Raw genomic sequence first — 20,531 nt, 5'->3', positions numbered from 1 at the left:
CATAATGAATATTTCATTAAAAAAAAGTTGTACTGTTAAACACTAAGCCAAATATAAGAAAATATCTATATATAAATAATAGGACCTGTGTACATTTGTTTACTTGCGTTGACAACAAAAAAGCTGCAAATAATTGCATCAAATTTAAATTTTGAAAATGTTGACGTATTTCCCCCTCCTTTTTAAGCAATTCATCCAAAAACAGTCAGCGCCTAGAATAAATTGTTTGCTATAGTCTGTGTTCTTTCTGCACCAATCGCTTTGCGCGAGAATTTGTCCGGGATTTGTCTAGAACAGGTCAATGGAGCACGACCCAAATCAGTTTGCAGGTGCATACGATGTACAAACAGCATAAGCGGCATCTTTGACTGCAATTTATACTTAATTTTCAATAAATTTTATTAGGGATGTCAAAATTGTCAATAATTGATATTCGAATATTCGATAGTAGTATTCGAATATATACGAATATTCGATAAAAAATGCATCTTGATTTATTAAATGTATATCTTCACTCTTCTATCAAGTAGTATAGTGTTTATTTTGGAATAAAAACTGAAGTAAAGTTCGGTACACACTGCAATTATATTTTTTAAAAAATATTGAATAGTATACATCATAGTAATAAATCTTTTTAGAAAATTAAAAAGATTCTTTAGTATGTCCCATATTAATTGATCGTCTTACTTAAGTCTACACTGATAACTCCTACAAATGTATATCAAATAGAACACTTATCCAACAGTGAACAATTAGTTTTTGCTGAGGCCAAAAAAAAAAATATGTGTGTTTCCGGTAACATGTCCCTGAAAATTAGGGTAGGTAGGTAGGCAATTACTTTTTTTTTTACTTTTACTTTTTATTTTAACTGAACATTATATTTGACTGTTTTTTAGGTAAACTGTATATGATATTAAATATAAACAAGTAGTATTTTGTTTTCTAGAGGTAGGTAGCAGAACCAATTGCAAGAAATTGATTTACAGAAAAAGACATTTGAATTTAAATCACAATTTAATAATGAAAATTTGTCACATTTAACAAAAAAAGTAAAATAAAGAATTCAAGATAGTTTTCCAGGCCTACTTCTACCTCGACCTCATTATCATTACATGTAAAGACATAGTAAATATCCATTTCTTTCCAATAATGTCAGACTTAAACCTTAGCTTCAAAATTATGACCATCTCCAAATAAATTTCCCACAGTCCAGTGCCAAAGAAAGTTTTATATATTATTGCAGTAATTTTGTATGAGTGTTGACATTTCTTGAGCTTAAACCTAATGACAACATGTGGTGGACTTGGAGTTGAGTGATGCACATATAAAATAAGTGATGCAATTTGACATACTAGCCATATTCCTGGAGTGTTTGCCTTGTGGCTGCCACATAGAGCGTTTTAAATGAATTGGAGTGCATTTTAAAACTGAACTAATCATGCTAATAGGGGTCAAACAATTCTTTTATGCTATGTATTATATATCATTAGATTTGTAATAAATTAAATTTTTCTCATCCTATTTACAGAATTTTTATTGTAATTTTCTATAAATAAATAACTCAGGTGAAAGCAGGTGTAAATCGCAAAATAGATATTTTAAACAAATATGCCAAAATTGTCTTTAAAAACTATGAAATTTATGTGTGATGTTATAATTAATTATTAATTTATTATCCATTTTATAAGTTTGATTCCTCAAAATTAATAATTGTACTGATACTACAATGTCAATCTCGCCAACAAATTTTCAAAATTGTGTGATAAAGCTTGATTTCTAAACGTTTTTGAATATTTTTAATGATCAAATTCTATTTAAATAATTATTTTCTACACCTTTACATTTATAACTATGCGTAAAATGGAAGATATCCTCTGAATTTCTGAGAAACAGGTAACGAAATCGGCACTGCGCGGTTCCGAACTTCACAAAATTTTCGTATCTTATATTGAAGTATATTACACGTGTAGATAATTATAATTATCAAACATTTCAAGGAAAATGTAGTTGATAGCTTGAATTTCATGTAATGCTTTACTGGATGAGAAAATATTGCGTATTGACTGAATTATATGCTCAAAAACCATAGTAAGTAACAGTCCGCCATTTTGAATTTTGGTGGGACTTTCCGAGATTCTTATGTTTTTTAAACAAGTAAATCATGTGATTTCCAACTGCAGTATGATGCAGTCGTCTATTGTTAACCTGTAGGTGGCCACCTGTGCTCTGATAATTTAAAAACAAGCGGTAATTTCAAGTCATATCAACAATGAAAATATACACACGTGTCAACATCGATTCGGTCAAAAGTCAATGCTCATTGAGGATCGGATGCTAAGTGTCAAAAGTCGTCATTAAAGGGGTAAAGGAGGGAACGATCTAAGGGGAAAAGAGCTATTATCTATGCATGTATAATCTTGAAATGCTTGAAAAGACGTTTTTATTTATCTGTTACAAGTGCCTTTTAACTGCGCGCGTTTTGAAGACTGTAGTTTTAGAACAAATTACGGTACGTAATCCGGATTTGCAATAAAAAGTGCTAGGGTCGGCGCGTAAAATTAGGGTCGGTCGGGTAACCGGAAACACAGGTATTTTTTTTTTGGCCTGAGTATGATTTCCTGATAATGATTTTTAGTTATATTTACATAAACAAGGGGTCTGTGTGTTAACTGTTAAACTATATGCCCTTAAAACAATACAGGCTGATTGTTAGTACTGGAAAAATCATTATACTACTTATTAAGTGAACAAATAAATTAATTACTCTAATAGATACACTCTTCACACCTTTAAGGTAATCAAAGAGGAGTGTTTTTAGTTATTTTGTTCAAAATTTATTCATTTTCTAATAAAACTTGCAAGAATTTTCTCTCTTTTTAATATCTGTATACTTAAAAACGAATATTCGAATCATAAATTTATATTCGAATATTAACACATCGAATGAATATTCGAAGATTCGAATATTCGTTGACATCCCTAAATTTTATTTATATTTAGGGGTATTTATTTGGTTTACTTACTCCAGTGATGGGACTTGAAATAAAAAAATATTTTTCTGTGGAAATTAAGCGTCATTAGCATCGAATCAGGAACATTGCGTCGGTAGAATATCTTTATCCGTATGCTAACCTTGTAAAATTCATATTGATCACAGGTGACAACCAACACTATTTTTAAAGTGTAACTAAGATATGTAATGATGAACTTATTTGCGGAGTACAAAAGTGGTTGTTGCATGTGAAAGGGTCTAATAAATTTCAGCAAAGATTACTCATTTTCAGCATAATTTAACAATTTTGCGCAAACATTCGATTTTTAGCGCGTATCAGTGACGTCAAAGTTAAAAATTACGTCATATAGATTTGTACCAGTAGAATTTACTTCGCACCTTCCTTACTTCAATGCAAAACATCAAACAATGATACAAAGAGGATTAAAATATCGTATTACCTGCGGCGAATTATTGCTAATACCGTATTTTGTTCTATATGGCTACTTGTGTCAAACCTTCTATTGTTAATGCCTAGGGAGCTATCCCTAAATCACATTCTAAGGTTAGGCTTATTCATGATGCTAGTCGCCCATTGCAAATGTCTAATAATGATTATGTACAGTCAGATACTTTATGTTCATACATGGATTTACGTGTTGTTAGTAAGCTCATTAGTGAAGGTTGTTATCTTGCAAAGATAGATCTACAGTCTGCATATAGATCAGTCCCCATCCACCCTTCTAACTATTTGGTTAATGGGTAAAAATGGCAGTTTGTAAATGCTACGTCGCCAACATATTTGTACGACACTAAGCTTCCCTTTGGCACTGCTAAAAACCCTCGGACTTTTCAACGGCAAAGTAGTGCAGTCAGTAGAATTTTAAAGAAAGTGTATAGTTATACTGCAATTGCATATCTTGATGATTTTTTGATTTGGGGGGAAAACTTGAGTGGGGATGAATGTTCAAGAGCATTGTATACACTTCATAGCCTACTAAGAAAACAAGGTTTTGCTATTAACTGGTCAAAGGTTGAAAGGTCCTCCCAGCAGCTGGTTTTTCTGGGGGTGGTGGTAGATTCATTGACAATGACTCTATCTTTGCCATCAGCAAAGCTACAAGATTTCAACAATTGATTAGGAACTTTTTCTCGGAGAAAGCGAGCTAGTGTAATAAGGTCCCTCCCAGCAGCTGGTATTTTAGAGGGTGGTAGTAGATTCAGTGACAATGACTCTATCTTTGCCATCAGCAAAGCCACACAATATCAACAATTTATTAGAAACTTTTCCTTGGAAAGCTCAACTGGGCCTTCGAAGTGATATGTGGTGGTCGTACATTTCTCCGTCGAGTGTTGGATTTGAAGAATGCTGTTAAAACATCATAAAGCGTTGCTCACTGATGATTTCTTTGCAAATCTTCAGTGGTGGATATCGTTCATGTTGATATTCAATGACACGTGTCGTATACAGGATCAACACCCTATCATCTCACTCAAGACAAATGCTTCTTCCGAGCGAGGTGGGGGATTCTACAATGGACTACTTTTTTCATTAATTAGCCATTAGATATACCAGCTTGTGCCATGGCCCATGATGTTAAAGAATTTATCGCTATTTTCTTGTCTGTGTGTAGGTGGAGTAAGTACTTTGTGAATAGTACAGTGATCATACATAGTGATAATTCTTCGACTGTGACGTGGATTAACAAAGGAACTCCCAGGATTTCCCTTGTACAGTTCATGTGCCGCATTCTGTTCTGGATATCTGCCCTGTATAATTGTGTAATCAGTGCTTAATACTTACCAGGCAAACAAAACAACATAGGCGATGCATGTTCCCGTCTCCATGAGCCGGGTAAACTTACAAAACTTTATTCCTTTACTCTATTCCAGAGGATAACCAGTTGAAATATTTGCTCATGGGTATTAAGCGAGAATTGGGTTCTACCCAATTTCCTGTTGATTCGATAACACCATCGCATCTTCTCCGAATGAGATCTTTCCTGGACTTTTCATTAGTTGAAGACTTGGACAAAGGGTGTGCTTGTTTAATAGCTTTTTTTTTGTTTGCTTCGCCCAGGTACCATTGCTTTTTTTTTCTTTTAGCAAAGTAGGCAAACAGTTCCCAACGAGCAATAGTACACCAAAAAGACTTGCATCTCTTCCACTGTCAAGCCCTTGCATTTCCCACAACATGAACTCCTTTCTGGAAGGATTTGTTGGGGAAATACCTTGACCAGTTGTGGTTTGGAAACCTTGAGTGTCATTTCATCTACTATTATGTGGCTGTTTTCTTTGTCAAGGGTATTTAAAAAGATTTTACTTAACGATAAAATGCAAGAGTTTTTTTTACCTCATCGAAGCTGAAGGCTTAAGTGAACTTTTTTGATTGAAATGCATGTGTCTGTTGTTGTTGACATCATCAACATTTACCATTGTCATTTATTATTGAGGACCACCGGGAAAATTTCAAACAAACTTGCCCCTGTTACTCTTGTCAGGATCCCCTTAACCGAGACGGTTCTTTTAGTCGGAATAAGTAGAATCTCATTCACAGTTTGAGTGGGGGGGACGCAGAAACCTGTCGAGGATGCTTTCATTCACTTCAAATTTGCCACACTGGAAAACCTGAAATATAAGAATTTAATGGAGTGGCAAGACATGAGCTCAGTGTGTCCTTATCAGAGTGCAGGTTTTATTTAACTTCCTTTTACTGATTCAAAGGAATTTCTGGTGATGCAAAGGTTTAAAATATTAAAGATATAAGAAACGTTTAAAGAAGAAATTTCAAAGATATTTTATTCAATTGAATAAATAAATGCAGTTTAGAAATAAATTACAACTATTATTTTATTTTTTTAACAATAGGCCCAGGGGCCTCAGCGTTCACCAGAGCACATCAGCTAGGAAAAATACATATCAGATCAGAACTAAATTTTAACTTAAGTGGGGGGGGGGGGTTTACGATTACATTGCCTGAGGATGGTTCCATACAAATATTACTAATCCTGATTTTGAAGTACTTGAAAAGAAGATATAAAAAGGTTTCCCAAAATATTTCTATGTAAAACTTAGGTCGGCCATTTTGCCCACAGCCTTACCCTGTGGTCATGACTTGGAACAAACTTGAATTTCACACTACCTGAGGATAATTTCACATGAGTTTCATCTTTCCTGTTTCAATGGTTCTTGAGAAAAATATTTTTAAAGATTTTTCTTATACGTTCCTATGTTAAACTTTGATCGGCGATTTTGGCCCGTCCTACCCCCGGGGATCATGACTTGAACAAACTTGAATCTACACTACCTGAGGATGATTCCACAAGAGTTTCATCTTTCCTGGCCCAGTGGTTCTTTATTATTGAGGACCACCGGGAGAATTTCAAACAAACTTGCCACGAGGTATGCTTGGGTCAAGATTCCAATGAGGGTCTACGTTTTTCCAAGGGGAGAACTTTAGTTTATATTCATAATGAAAATTTCTAAGGATTAGGAAGAACATTTTTACAAACTGTAAGTAAACACCCTCCATGAAAAAAAATCTTGATATGAAGATAATAGATACCACTGGTTTTGGTATGAAGATTATTTAAATGTTTTTGTTGGTATTGCCAAATAGGGTTATTGAAGTCTGAAAACTCGTAAATCATAACATTGGGAGAAGTTCGTGCTTTAAGCATTAACCTAAATAGATCTATTCTTCATGATTTCACCAAAAGCAAATTTGATGTGAAAATAATGTTAATCAGTAGAAAATAAGAACTTGCAACTAAATTTCCATATAAATCGGAATGAAAAAGAAACTTATTCATGGGGTTCCAGTGCCTCCAACTCCCCTTCAAACTGGATCTGTTTACGATTATTCAAATGTTTCAGTCATTATTTCACAATAAACCAAGTAGTGGTGTAATGAGTGCACCCTCAAGATGTGTGGTACAAATTACTTAAGTCTATAAAATTTAAAAAAAAATACTTGTTGTTACACTCCAGTAGTTGTACAAAGGGGCATGACTTGTGTAAATTTATTGAATTACACATTTTACCATTTACGAGTTGTGAGTTCATATAACTTCTGACTTATGAATGAAAATTAATTTTAACAATATACATACATTCAGAGTGGTCAGAACTGATGAATTGAGGGAGATGGAGCCTTTCCATGCTGACACCTCGACACAATTCGCTGTGATTACAAAGTCTGTCGGTGGGAGGGTTTGTTCCACCCCCTCCCCAGTTTGCATGTGACGCTGCTGGTCCACTCGAGTGAGCAGATCCCGCCGTTTCGATTTTGATGACTATATGATGTCAGATGCCTGTAAAAATTTATGAAAGACCTAATTTAAAGTGAGATTTTATGCAAGTGTCATTTACACTTTACAAAGTAGCTGCAGATCTGTTGCGTTATAACAGCGAAAACCGTCACGTCTGGAATCATTCTTGCTTAGTTTGATTTTAGAAATAACAGCGTTTACATTTACGACATTTGTTAAATTAAATTTGCAAATAAACAGAACACCCAAAAGTTTCGTTGATGAGCTGCCATATTGGAAAATAGCAGAATTCGTAATAAATTTACTCTTTCAAGTTTGTCAGTCCAAACTAACATTTTGCATAGAGGCTGCTACTTGCATTTTTTTTGCTTGTGCGTGTTGTTAACATCCTCTCTAAAGAGAACAACTCGGAAACGTAGCTGCAGATGCTGAACAGTGGCTTATATTTTTATTTTTTAGAAAAATGTCTACCAATTATTACCCATTGAATTCAATGAGAGCAAACAGACCTTTATTTTCAACAACAGGGACTAAAATGTCCAAAAAACTTTGATGCAGTGAAAACTTGTCTGTCTGCCACTTTTCAATCCTATAAGCCACTGAATGCAGAAGATATATATTATATTAAGTTTATGCAAGTGAAGGGGTATACTGTTTTACAAAATGTGTCTGTCTGTCTGTAAAACCGTCTGTCTGTGTGTCTGTGTCATACCGCAAAGAAATTTTCGCAAAGACCTGTTTCCTAATACATTCTAAGCGTATGATATGCTTAAATTTTACACATTTCTCGTAATATGACCTCTTTATAGACCTGTGCTACATTTTTTATAAGAAACATCAACAAAATCGCTTTGGCGCAAGGGTTTCATACATAACAAATTTTGTTTTACAGAAACAAGGTATAACTCAAGTAGAATATTGAAATTTAACACATATTTCTGCAGGAGACCTGCACATTAGGCTGTTTTTTGCTCAAATCTGATGTCAATTTTTTCTATAGTTGGTGTTGACTGTGTAACACTCAAGGTGGCCAAACTTGATGTCATCTCAGTTGTTGTTGATTACAGTTCTCCTTGCATGGTTTGTCCTTCCTGCATGATAATGATGGTATCTCTAGGTACATTTTTGTTTAAATCCACAGTTAATAAGGTTTCTATCAGCAAAGTCATGGAAAATCTATTAAAAAAAAAGAAACAACTTGCATACACAGATATAAAAGTGTAACAGGATGATTTTAATTATTTTGCAGTTATGTTTAAATTTCAATCTCAAACCAAGTCTTGCATCAAGTGGCCTTGTCAACTGTCTCACTTCTGCTGTTTTCTCTTTATTAATATTGTAGATGTTGAAATTTTATTACCCTTTGTATGGAAACAGAAAATAGATATTTCTCCTCTAAATGTAAAAGTCTACAAACGTCAACTTCATTCCTTATTGATAAAATATAGGATTGTATAAATATATCTTCCTTTTGAAAAGTTTTACTTTCATACACAAACTACCAAATCAGCACCAGATAAAATCTACATTTTTAGCTCTACTGTGTTGTGTATTTGTCTGTCTGTAAACAATTTTTCAAAATGCTACTCCTCCTACAGTTTTGGTCTAATTTCAATATAACTTGGCACACAAGTAATTGCTACATACTAAGAAACATAATTCTGTGTATCGGTTTTTGATTTCCATGAAAGGTGTTGCCGTGGTTACTAAAAATAGAAATTTCTGTGAAATTCTTTCAAAATACTACTCCTCCTACAGTTTTGGTTTGATTTCATTTTAACTTGTCACACAAGTAGACTACACTAAGATACATAATTCTGTGTATCGGTTTTTGATTTCGATGAACGATGTTGCCGTGGTTACTATATATATATCATTTTTTTCTAATTTCTGTGAAATTCTTTCAAAATGCTACTCCTCCTACAGTTTTGGTTTGATTTCATTTTAACTTGGCACACAAGTAGACTACACTAAGATACATAATTCTGTGTATCGGTTTTTGATTTCGATAAAAGGTGTTATCAGCCGTGGTTACTAAAAATAGAAATATCTGTAAAATTGTTTCAAAATGCTACTCCTCCTACAGTTTTGGTCTGATTTCAATATAACTTGGCACATTAGTAGAATACACTAAGATACACAATTCTTTATATCGAATTTTAATTTTGATGAACGGTGCTGCCGTGGTTACTAAAAATAGAAATGTCTGTAAAATTATTTCAAAGTGCTACTCCTCCTAAAGTTTTGGTCTGATTTCAGTATAACTTGGCACACAAGTAGACTACACTAAGAACATAAAGAGACTTTATCAACAATCATTATTCTGTTTAGTTTCAAATCCCAGCTGCTTAAGTACTTTTCTCTTCCTTTGCCATAAATTCAAACCAGTAGAGCTTCAGTCTCGACAGAGACTTCTGGTTCAAAAACAACTTAATAAAATAACTTAAATCAGTTATCTATTAAGTTTATTTCTTAAAATTGTATTTATTTAATTCTTTCAGGCAATATGAAGTGATGTTTACAATTGTCAGAAATGCTATGAAAAGTAATAAGTATTAAGAATACAATTTTAAAACTAAAAGTGTTTCTTCAACACAACAATTTAAGATTGTCTTGAACCTGAATACTTAATACTCATTCTCAGTGAAAAGGAATTTCTTACAACATTCAAATGAAAAGTATGTAATTTCCACTATTCACTTACTCTCCTGACTGAGCCCTCTCTGCATTGAATAAGCTTCTCTGATCCCCAAGGAAGTTGATCTCATTCTTGAATAGATGTTAGGGATCTTACAGAGTCAATACACTCCTATTGTGAGGAACCCTTCCGTCTTCCCACGGCTTTTCTTAGGTCTTTATTTGTGGTAAAGGATGGCTCAGTTACGACGGTCCTGCCCAGGACATGCTTCACAGCTTAACTGCTAGAGGTTGTCTAAACAAGTTCTGATGCCTTGTGTTGGTCTTATTAAACATTTATCCTACTTACAAGCAGTAGGGAAAATCCATTGAGTCTTGAAAATCATCCTCACTGTCTGAGCTGATGCAGTCATGTGTATTTTGGTGGCCAGTAGCTTTTAATGAAAAATATAATCATCTTACAATAGCTCCCCAAAATAAGCAAATTGAATTTAAATACAATAACATCATAAACTAATCTAAAATTTGTTAATATCATAGGAAAATCCAAACATTGAGAACTTTTGTTAATGTATTGTCATAAAGAAAAAATGTAAATTTCTTCTGTCTAATCTGAATTTCAAAAACAGAACAAAAATTAAATTCAATGTAAATAAAACCAGAAATCTAGGTCAAGACTGTAGCTCTACTGGTTTGTACACATAAGAAAGGAAAAGAAAAGAATTCATCTTTGCTACAGAAAGCCATACAAATATGATATGGAATTCCTCTTTTCCCAAACCAGTTACATCGGTACTTCCTAAACTTGCAAGGTAAGAGCTTCATTGCTCAGTCACACATCAACAAATCTTCACCAGTGGGCATGTTTGCAAAGAGATCTGCCTTGGTTTGATCTTGATTTTTGCATCGTACGGCATGTTTTTTTAAGTTCTAGATACTCTGGGTTGCTTTTTAAACCTTAAATTTTAAAATGATAATTAAACATTGTTACTCTTAAGTGTGCGGTGTATAGATGGCTCCTAATCTAGCATAAGTTAAGACATGGGTAACCTTTTCACACATGTTCAGAGAATGTTAACCAATAAGTAGGTCAGTGTGACCCACTTTTGAATATATCAATACTTATTGGTTTAGAATCATCAATCTTTGAAAATTAATGCATCTTGTGTCCTTAGAAATTTTCAGTCAAAATGTAGGTCACCATGACCTACGTATAGTATTTTATAGTTACATTTAAATTCTTAAGCCCTAACTGACTAAGAATCATCAAACTTTGTCAGTTGATGCATATTGGGTCTTAGCATATATTGTATAATTTATCAGAAAAGCTATTCAAGGCCTTTATGCCTCTTGTTTTAACCAATCTTCTCGAGATTCAGTGGTACTTAGGTATTTAACTTCTAAGATAGGAAAAGTAGCAACCGAAGTACAATTGGCATGGAATGAAAAAGAATAACACGAAAATCGAATTAAAAATCAATATGAACGTGATTGTATTTTGTATTACATGAATACAGTGCTCATTTAATAACCATGGGATGTATATTAAGTATGTAAAATATTTAATTTAAATTAACAGTTAATATTCATCTCTCAGAAAGTTTGTTTTTCTTGTCAAAAACCTAAATTTGGTGTAGTATCTCTGCCATTCCATGCTTTTAAGCATCCCAATACTGAGCTACTTTCCGTCGACCGAATAATTTGGAGACTGTACCCCCAGTATGATGACAATGCTGTATCCAGAGTCAAATGTTCTTCCAATAGTATCCAAATGGCATATATTTCTCTATGGCGATGTTGATTATTTTCTGTAATGATAAGTTTACAAAATAAACAAAATCATTTTTACTGCAAATTTTAGAGGTAGGTTTTGGTTCGGATGGGTTCGCTCAATTTCATGTTTGCACGGAGCGATTTGGACCATTTAAAATACAGGTAGTGTAATATGTAATTTTCCATAAAGTAATATACCCTATAACGTGCGCCAGTTTAAACAAAACGGTTGGAAGTTTAAATATTTTGTTTACCAATAAAATTAAAGAAACGAAAATGCTGTAAATTACTCCATTAAAATAAAATTTGGGAGACAAAATTCCCTGATTATAATATCACTCTCTGTCGCACTCTGATGTAAGACACAAAGATGCTTTAAAAATGAATAAATAGGTAGCAGAGATAACAGTTGAAACATCAATGTTTGTAGTGTATTACTATTATGTTATTATGCATCGGGTTCGATGTACCCTTTATTATTGATTAAAAATAATATCGGCATCCATCTTGTATTGTCGTATAGCACATGGTGTCAGAATAAAACCATGTCTGTGCTTAATTTCGAGCAACCGTCCATGGACTGGGACAGTCCTGATATTTATAACGAATATCTACGCTTCAGACAGCATGTGGAATTTGTTTACAAAGGTCCCCTGTGCAAAGCTGACAAGAAGGACAAGGCGGGTTGGCTCGGAATGTGGCTAGGGAAACACGGACGGGAAGTCTACAAAACACTTACCTGGGATGAAGGGGAACAAGATGATCCAGAGAGTTTGAGGATTACGTAAGACCCCGGAAGAATAAGAGAGCCGCGAGATTTCGTGTGAAACAGAGAAAACAAACAGACGGTGAGTCCTTTGACAATTTTGTGAAAGATCTGAGACTGATTCTAATGGACTGCGAGTACGCAAGATACAGACGATATTCTTGTCGACGCGATTATTGCAGGCGTTGCACACACGAAGGTCCGAGAACGCTTACTCGATCAAGGACATGATCTAACACTCGCCAAAACCCTGCAAATAGGCAGACAATACGAGCTCTCTCAGAAACAGCTTAAAATGTTCCAAGGAGCTGAATACGCAGAAACTCAGGCAGTATCCAGTATCAAAACCGCTAGACCACAGCACAACAAGAAAACAGTGCGACAGACATCAAAACGGAAAACTAGTGTTCCAAAACAACAGAACTCTAAACCTATGTGTCACAGATGTGGTTTGGACCCTAGTACGAATCATCCGAACAACAAATGCCCAGCTCTGAAAAGTACATGCCGGTACTGTAAACTGACTGGACACTGGAAAGCAGTATGCCGCAAGCGACAACAGTCACAGATGAATATCAGTGATGTGGACGAGCACGATCTACTCGATATTCTCGCTACAGATGATACTAAAGGTCAGGAAAATGCAGACAAGTGGCTAGTGACTCTTCACGTATGTGAGAAACCTCTGAAATTCAGGATAGACACAGGAGCAAAGTGCAATATCATTGTTTCACACAAGTATCACCAAAGCAAATTATCAGGAGTGAAAAGCCAATCAAACAAACTTTTGCGCTCATTCACAAATCATATAATCCGTCCAGAGTGGGGGCTGTTTCATGACAAATAGGTAATAAACTGAAGAAAAAAAACAACTTAAATTGTCATTTAATAGTGATGAATACAAAATGTTTAACTATACTTCGAAATCTGCAAAGTTAACCAGGTGTTTTGAGCAGATGCGAAAAACCTGTTTTGGCAATTTGCTTACCCTGGCTTGGATGGATAAATACATGTATAGTCGTATGGTCCGTTCCTAAAGATGTCACTAGTTTTCGCCTCTGTTGGTGAACATCGCATAAATATGACAAAGAAATCTTCACCTGAATCAAAACCGGATTGGTGATTTAGTCTCTATATTAATGGAGAGTAACAAGTTACACCCAAAGTACATTGGTCACTGTCTTGTTCTACAACGATATATTATACAGAGTTAAACGCAACACTGATAAGAGAAGTCGAAAACATACCAAGTGTCTTTTGTTATTAATTCACACGAATCCAGCATATTGTCAACACTAGATTGACATCTCTGTTCGTTATTTCCATATTCTTCTCGAAGTTATATAGTTGAAGTCTGCACACGATTTCCAGACACCGTCAAACAAAGTAGCTTTATCACAGATAGATGATTTGGATTTAGCAATCCGTTTACCGGACGCAAATGCTACCTACAACAGAGCTCCGGAAAATGAATCTTCTGATTTCCCTTAAACTACTCGAACTTTCTAAACCAGAAGTGTCTGTCGAGACGTACTGATTTGTACGTATAACAAATGACAAGTTTATCTTTTAAAAAGATAGGTGAGCTAGCGCCGTAGCAATTTTTAAACACAGAAAGGAAGATCTATGATCAAGTGATTTATTTTGCTGAATTCTTTAATTTTTATCGAGGCTGGAAAGTGATAAAGTTATTGTTTTGTGAAGCGTATTTTATATAGACACATATAAACAGGGGGGGGGGGGGGAGTGACCTATTAATTGGAGTTTGGTGCAAAGTAACATATATGATCTTTACGTACTGGAGAGGGGGGGGGGGCTAAAAGAAAATACATGGGAGATGAAAAGAATATAGAAAATAACTCAAAGTGTATCACAGTTGTGTAAAGAGTCCAGAGAGTTTGGAACGCATGTGAAGTAGCTTAATCCTTTGGGTCATCTTTTTCAAGATATGTTAGGTTAAAAGCCATACACATCAGAATTTTTTAAAACGCAAATGGTGGATTTATTCGTTATTTTTATTGTAAATTCTTGCTTCTGTTTCTGGAATTTGTAAGATTGACTGAATTGACCATTCAGAAATTAGAATCTATCTTTGGCTGTGCTTAGATTAAAAAAAAACTCCCTTGTCATTGTTCAGAACAATCAGATAATGACTCGGGCTTTTCCGTCAGCAAAAAACCCCCAGAATTTAAAATATTATAAATAATAACTTATTTTTAAAGTGTAAGCTACACAATAAATGAATAGTTATTTCATGCTACAACATGATACAACGAAGTTGTTATCGAACGGTTTATCTGTAGTAGTTTTCACAGTTTTCCCAGAATGCACCACCATGGCGGCCGAGCATGCGTATTCAAGGAATTTGGACTAACGTAGTTGCTAGCGCTCGAGAGCGCTAGCAATAAAAAAGATAGTGATATTTAACACTGTCCTCTACATTTAACCTTTCTTAACCCTGAATTGCATCATAACCAGAGATTTAAAAATACTATACTGAAAAATGCTTTTAACGAAATACCTTGCAATTCAATTTGAACTTTAAGGTGAATTAAAACATGAACAATTCTAAAAGTGGTACAACTTTTATCATGTCTTCAATTCGTATACCCTCTGTATCATCCATCTGACTGAAACTCTTTCACCTTTGACTTTCGTTTGTGGTCATGAGTATCAAAGAATGTCTTACTGATGTATTCACTTTGTCAATGAATTTCCCCGGAAAGAAGAGGTCATGAACTTGCTTGTAGTTTGTTGATTTGCTCAGCGCTGTCGTAATCCTAAAGGAAGAGCCATTTGCATTTTTTCTTAATTCTGCCGGCTCTTATACAGAAACCTTCTGTTGTATTTTAACTAATTTAAAATAAGTTTCTAAATTTAAAAAGTGACATTCGATATTGGGTTCTACTAAACACAGAACCCTAGAGAACTTTAGAGAACCCTAATGATTTTTACTTATTTAGTTATTTAGAGTCGCGAAGTAAGGAGTCAATCCTTTTGTCGCAAGTTCGAATCCCACTGTGGGACATGGAGACCGTATAAACTGAAGCCCCGTGTCGCAGTAGGTACTGGAACGAAAAAGATCCCTAAATGATTAAAGGCCATGAATGCCGATCACAGGACAAAATTTGTAGCCCTCCACCGGCAAGTGGAAGCGGCTCAATATGAGGGAAAAACTCTCGGTAGGAACGTTAAACAACATACAATCAATCAACCATACAAACATGTTGATTGATAGAGTACACTGCATGCATCGCTATGGAATTGACATTACTTGTTTCTTTCTTCTTGGTTTATGCATACTTTGTTTTCACTGTCAGTGTCATATTATAATACCTGTAAAACCGGTCAACATAACGAAGGTTTATTAATTTGTGTAGTACGTCATCAAAAAGTGGTGTTATGAGCCTCCTTAACCCTTTTCATATTCGGGCATTTTTGACTAAATTTAAAGGCTGAAATAAGATTTTCAAAACAATGCTTCATACATGAAAAATACACACCTGAAGATGAAATGTTTTGTCTGAATTTCAAGATTAAAAACATGAAATAATATTTTGGTTGCCATGGCAACCGTTTGCAAACTCGTCGGAAAAAGAGCACCAACAGCTAAATAACGAAACGAAGTAACGAAAATAATTGAAAACTTGAATTAATTCTTTATAGTTTTTGCTAAAAGTTAAAAAAGGTAAAACTAACCTGTTATACAAATAGCCACAACATTCATGTTTTCACAAGAAGTGCATTTTTATGGTAACCGTGGCGACTCTTTTGAAATAAATGTTGCTAAGCAACTAGTCTATATGTCCAATACTTGAAATTTTCCACTTTTTTAATGATAATCTTTGTTTAAACATCATTTAGCAATTATAAGCATGATTACCATCAAGACTTTTTGATAACATTACTAGATTCAAGAAGCATATACTTGGTAATTAGTGCATGAAAGATATGACTATAGACTTGTAATGCCCCCCTTCGAATATTGCTTTTCTGCTCTCTGTCGGTCGGTCCACTAAGTTCCCGTTCATTTTCTTCGCAACCATTGCACATACTGAAATGAAATTTGGTATACGGCTATATCACATGAATAACTAGGTCAAGTTCTGTTTTGGGTACGATCGCACCATTTTTGACAGAGTTATGCCCCTTAAGGCCCGGTCCCACTGGGGAGCGGATTAATTGCGCATGAATTTAGCATACAAATTTCGGGCGTTCGCTGTCGTTCGCAACAAAATTGGCCAAAAATGACAAATTTCGTAGTATGAATGACGGATATATTAAATATGCATAGCGAAAATATGACGAACAAAAGCGGATATTTCACGAATAAAAGCGTATGCAATAGCGGATGCTCTTCCATGAGGGGTACAACTGGTAAATGTTGACGAATGTATTGCAAACACTGCGGATTTATAACGAACAATCACGGATGTATATCGCATGTATTGAGGAAACGGATCGAATACATTGCAATTATCTCGGAAGTATCACGGATGTATTGAGAATGCATTCCGCACGTGTTGCAGAAACAACGGTTGTATTGAGCACGCGCGGCATTAGCGTTGCGGTCATAAAAAAGAAGCGCGGGCTTTTTAGCATCACTTTTCATACCAACACCACACCGAAAACATGTCCGGCCGTAAGAGGTCAAAGAGGCAGGGGATTAAGAAGCAGAAGACTAAAGCTGATACAGGAGCTCGAGGGAGGGTTCCATCTCCCACCCCGCCCCCTCCAGCGCCATCCCGGGCTGTCGCCAGGTCTCCCACCCCACCTCCTGAAGCCGCTGCTGTCGTTGAGGTACTGGAAGTCGCTTCTGGTCCTAGTCATGCAGGAAATTCTGATACACTTCCTATTGTTGGCAAGGGGAAGGGTAGGGGAAAGAACAAGGAGAAAGCAACAGACCAGCAGCTAGAAAGGAAGCCAAGGATGAATTTCACCCTCCCGTCAGAACAAGAGGACGCCGTGTTTGAGTGGCTGGAGGAAAATGAGTTACTGTGGAGAAGGGGACACAGGCTGTTTAAGGACACAAACAGGAAGAAGGCCTTGTGGGAAGAGAAAGGAAGGGACCTGGACGTGTCCTCTGAACATCTGCAGGGCTGGTGGAGGGGGATGCATACATGGTATGTGAAGCTGCACAAGGTCAAGTCTGGGCAGGCTGCGAAGAAGCTAACAGACAGAGAGAAATATGTGCTGCAGAAGTGTTCCTTCTATGAGGGAGAGCTGAGACACCGGTCGTCTGCACCCATGAAATCTGTAAGTAATATTGTGGAAATTGTTTTTTCCTTAATTTGATGCCTTTATAGTGCAAAACCATGGAACTTTAACTTATTTGTTTATACTTACAGCTGCCTCGTGACGTGGACCCTGACGCTGCAGAAGTTGCTTCTGATGCTGAATCAGAAGTTGAGAGTGTCATCCCTGTCGAAGGCGACCGCGAAAGGGAAGTGGAGACTGAAGGGCTGCTCTCTAATATAGAGAAGACCACTGCACAGGCCTTAAAAGGTGCAGTCTACAGCAGAGGTGGCACCAGCCGTTCGACGAAGAGAAGGCACCAGGATGCTGAGGAAGAGTGCTTGAGAGAGATGAGAGACAGCATGAAGGCCAACACCCAACTGCTGTCCCAGCTTGTTTGCGAGAAGCCATCCTCACCCAGGGAGCCCTTCATTACCTACGTGTCGGACACGCTAAGAAGACTACCCGATCATCAGTACGATGCCATGATGAGAAAGATCACATCCCTGCTGCAAAACCCTAACGCCATCGACTTCTCCTCGTCTACTAATCTCCACTCTATTCTACCTGCAACATCCAAGCCGACACAGTCCCAGTTTACCCCTCCTCAGGGCCTGTATCACCCCCAGTACCAGCTAACACAGCAGTTCCAGCATCCACAGCAACCTGCCATCCCCCAGTACCAGCTAACTCAGCAGTTGCAGCAGACACAATCACTTGCTTTCCCCCAGTACCAGCCAGCACACTCTCAGCAGACAAGTACCAGTGGTGCCACTGACCAGCCAAGACGTTCAGACACTTTGTCTCAAGTGTTGAAATTGACACATGACGTCTTGGATGACTCCATGAACCTGTCACTCAGTGGATCGGGGGATGACAGTTTGTCTTCCATGAGGTCCCTGAACACACCTCCTGCTCCACTGCCTTCGACTCCTGCATCTCCACAGGCCTCTCAGTAGATTTATGGCCTATATTGTGCAATGGACAGTTCACTTGTTTATTTGATGTTTTCAGTACTCATAATGTCCCTTGTGAACAAAATAAAAGACAGTGTTTGTTAACTTTGATTTATGTGCCTCTTTTTTGTGACTTCCCTTACATTAATGAAAGACAATACATTTGGAACTTGATATAAAAGTATGGCAAACTTCAAAATTCATCATACATTTATTATACATCATCCAATATTACATTCTTGTTAATTAAATCATCAAGAAGGTGGCGAAATGAACCAGTGTTTTGAAGGTCTGTCTTTACACTAAGTCTATCATTTTGTCTTGCCAGGCTACGGAACCAGCAGGTGAATTGCACCAATGCTTGATGAGGTTGCGCTGCATCTTGCCTTCTTTTGAAGCTCTGTTAGGTGCTTGGACTTCCACAGTGTCGAATAGGTTTTGGCCCCTTCGCCATTCTCCGGGCTCCATTTGTCCATTTTGCAGCTGACGGTCTAAAAGTCTGTTTTGCAGGACTGGGTATCGGGTGCGCATCAGGTTGTGGAGCAGAATACAAGCCTTCACTATGAGCCTGACTGTTTCAGCATGGTGCTGCATTGTGGTGAGCAGTACCTGGAATCTATTGACCATTATACCAAAGGCATTTTCTACCACTCTCCTTGCCCTTGACAATCTGTAATTGTAGATGCGCTCTTCCCTGGTCAGGTTCTTCGCGCTGTATGGCTTCATCAGGTATGTTCTTAGGGAGAAAGCATCATCACCCACAATGAAGTAGGGAACATCTTGTGTGTCATTGGGAAGGGGGTCTGGACGTGGCCAACCCGTGATGTTGTCGCTTTCTAGACCTTGCTTCAGCTCACTGTGGTTGTAGATTTGGGCATCTGATGCAGCGCCATTTCCTGATACGTCAGCCCAGAGGAATTTGTAGTCGGAACTGACCATGCCAAACAGCATGATGCTGAAGAAGCCCTTGTAGTTGTAGTATTCCGACCCTGTGTTGGGGGGAGCCTTGCATGCCACATGCTTGCCATCAATGGCACCAATGGTGTGAGGGAAGTTCCACCTCTGCAGCCAGTCATCAGCAATTTGCCGCCATTCTTCTTCGGTGGTTGGGCAAGTCATCTGCTCATCAAGGTACTCGTCCACTATGGCCTCGCATACGTCTCTGACAACTTTGCTTATGGTGTTGTGTGGCACCCTCCAGGCATACTGCATGTCCCTGTATTTTGTACCAGAGGCCAGGTGGCGCAGGGTTACTGCCACCTTGAGACCAGGCTCCAAGTTAGGTCTGAAGTTGGTTTGTTCCTTGGTCAGTCTGGGAGTGAGCCGGTTCACCACTTCGTCAAACATGGCTGGGGACATTCTCATGAAATTGTGAAAGGCATGTGGATCTTCATTACGCAGCTCTATCATCAGCTTATTGTACATGCCAAGGTCCAGTCTTCTATCAATCCATGGTCTCACCCAAACAGCTCTATGATTTCTTCTTCGCCTTCTTCTCCTCCTATGCATCAATTGCTGAACTTGGAAAAGTTGATTGTTATGTTGTTGGATGGCAGCAACTATCAAACGTCTTCGAGGATCCATAACTATATTTGTACTTCTCCACAGCTACACTGGCAATGACTGGCTAATATGTCTATTTCTGCTACTTTATATAGTACTTGGGTTTACGTGAAGTGTTTGTTATGCACTCGCAATTTGTTCGTAAATCAGATGCAAAGCAGACGTTATACAAACGCATTATTTGTGGTCAATCCGTATGCATTCGCTACGAATTATTTTAGTTCGTTATATGGACGTGATAGTCACGCTATATATCCGTTTTACACATTGTCCCAGTCCACTGCCAAACCGCAATACCCCGTCAGTTGCGGATATCGGCGGAAACCAGCGGATATACA

The 20,531-nt window shown here is 37.0% G+C and overlaps 1 protein-coding gene across 1 annotated transcript; it reads right to left on the bottom strand.

Annotated features, from left to right (window-relative positions):
• Positions 1-18,927: 18,927 nt before the first annotated feature.
• On the bottom strand, positions 18,928-20,214 carry LOC134281430 (putative nuclease HARBI1). Its single transcript, XM_062763897.1, has one exon. It carries the CDS (start codon positions 20,212-20,214, stop codon positions 18,928-18,930), a length of 1,287 nt encoding a protein of 428 aa, XP_062619881.1.
• Between the last annotated feature and the right edge of the window lie 317 nt (positions 20,215-20,531).

Source organism: Saccostrea cucullata, unplaced genomic scaffold, assembly GCF_032062105.1.
Source record: "Saccostrea cucullata isolate Sc308-1 unplaced genomic scaffold, CSIRO_AGI_Scuc_v1 ctg4972, whole genome shotgun sequence".
Lineage (NCBI taxonomy): Eukaryota > Metazoa > Mollusca > Bivalvia > Ostreida > Ostreidae > Saccostrea > Saccostrea cuccullata.
The sequence above is the reverse complement of the archived record's forward strand: the minus strand, read 5'-3'. Positions and strand labels throughout refer to the sequence as shown.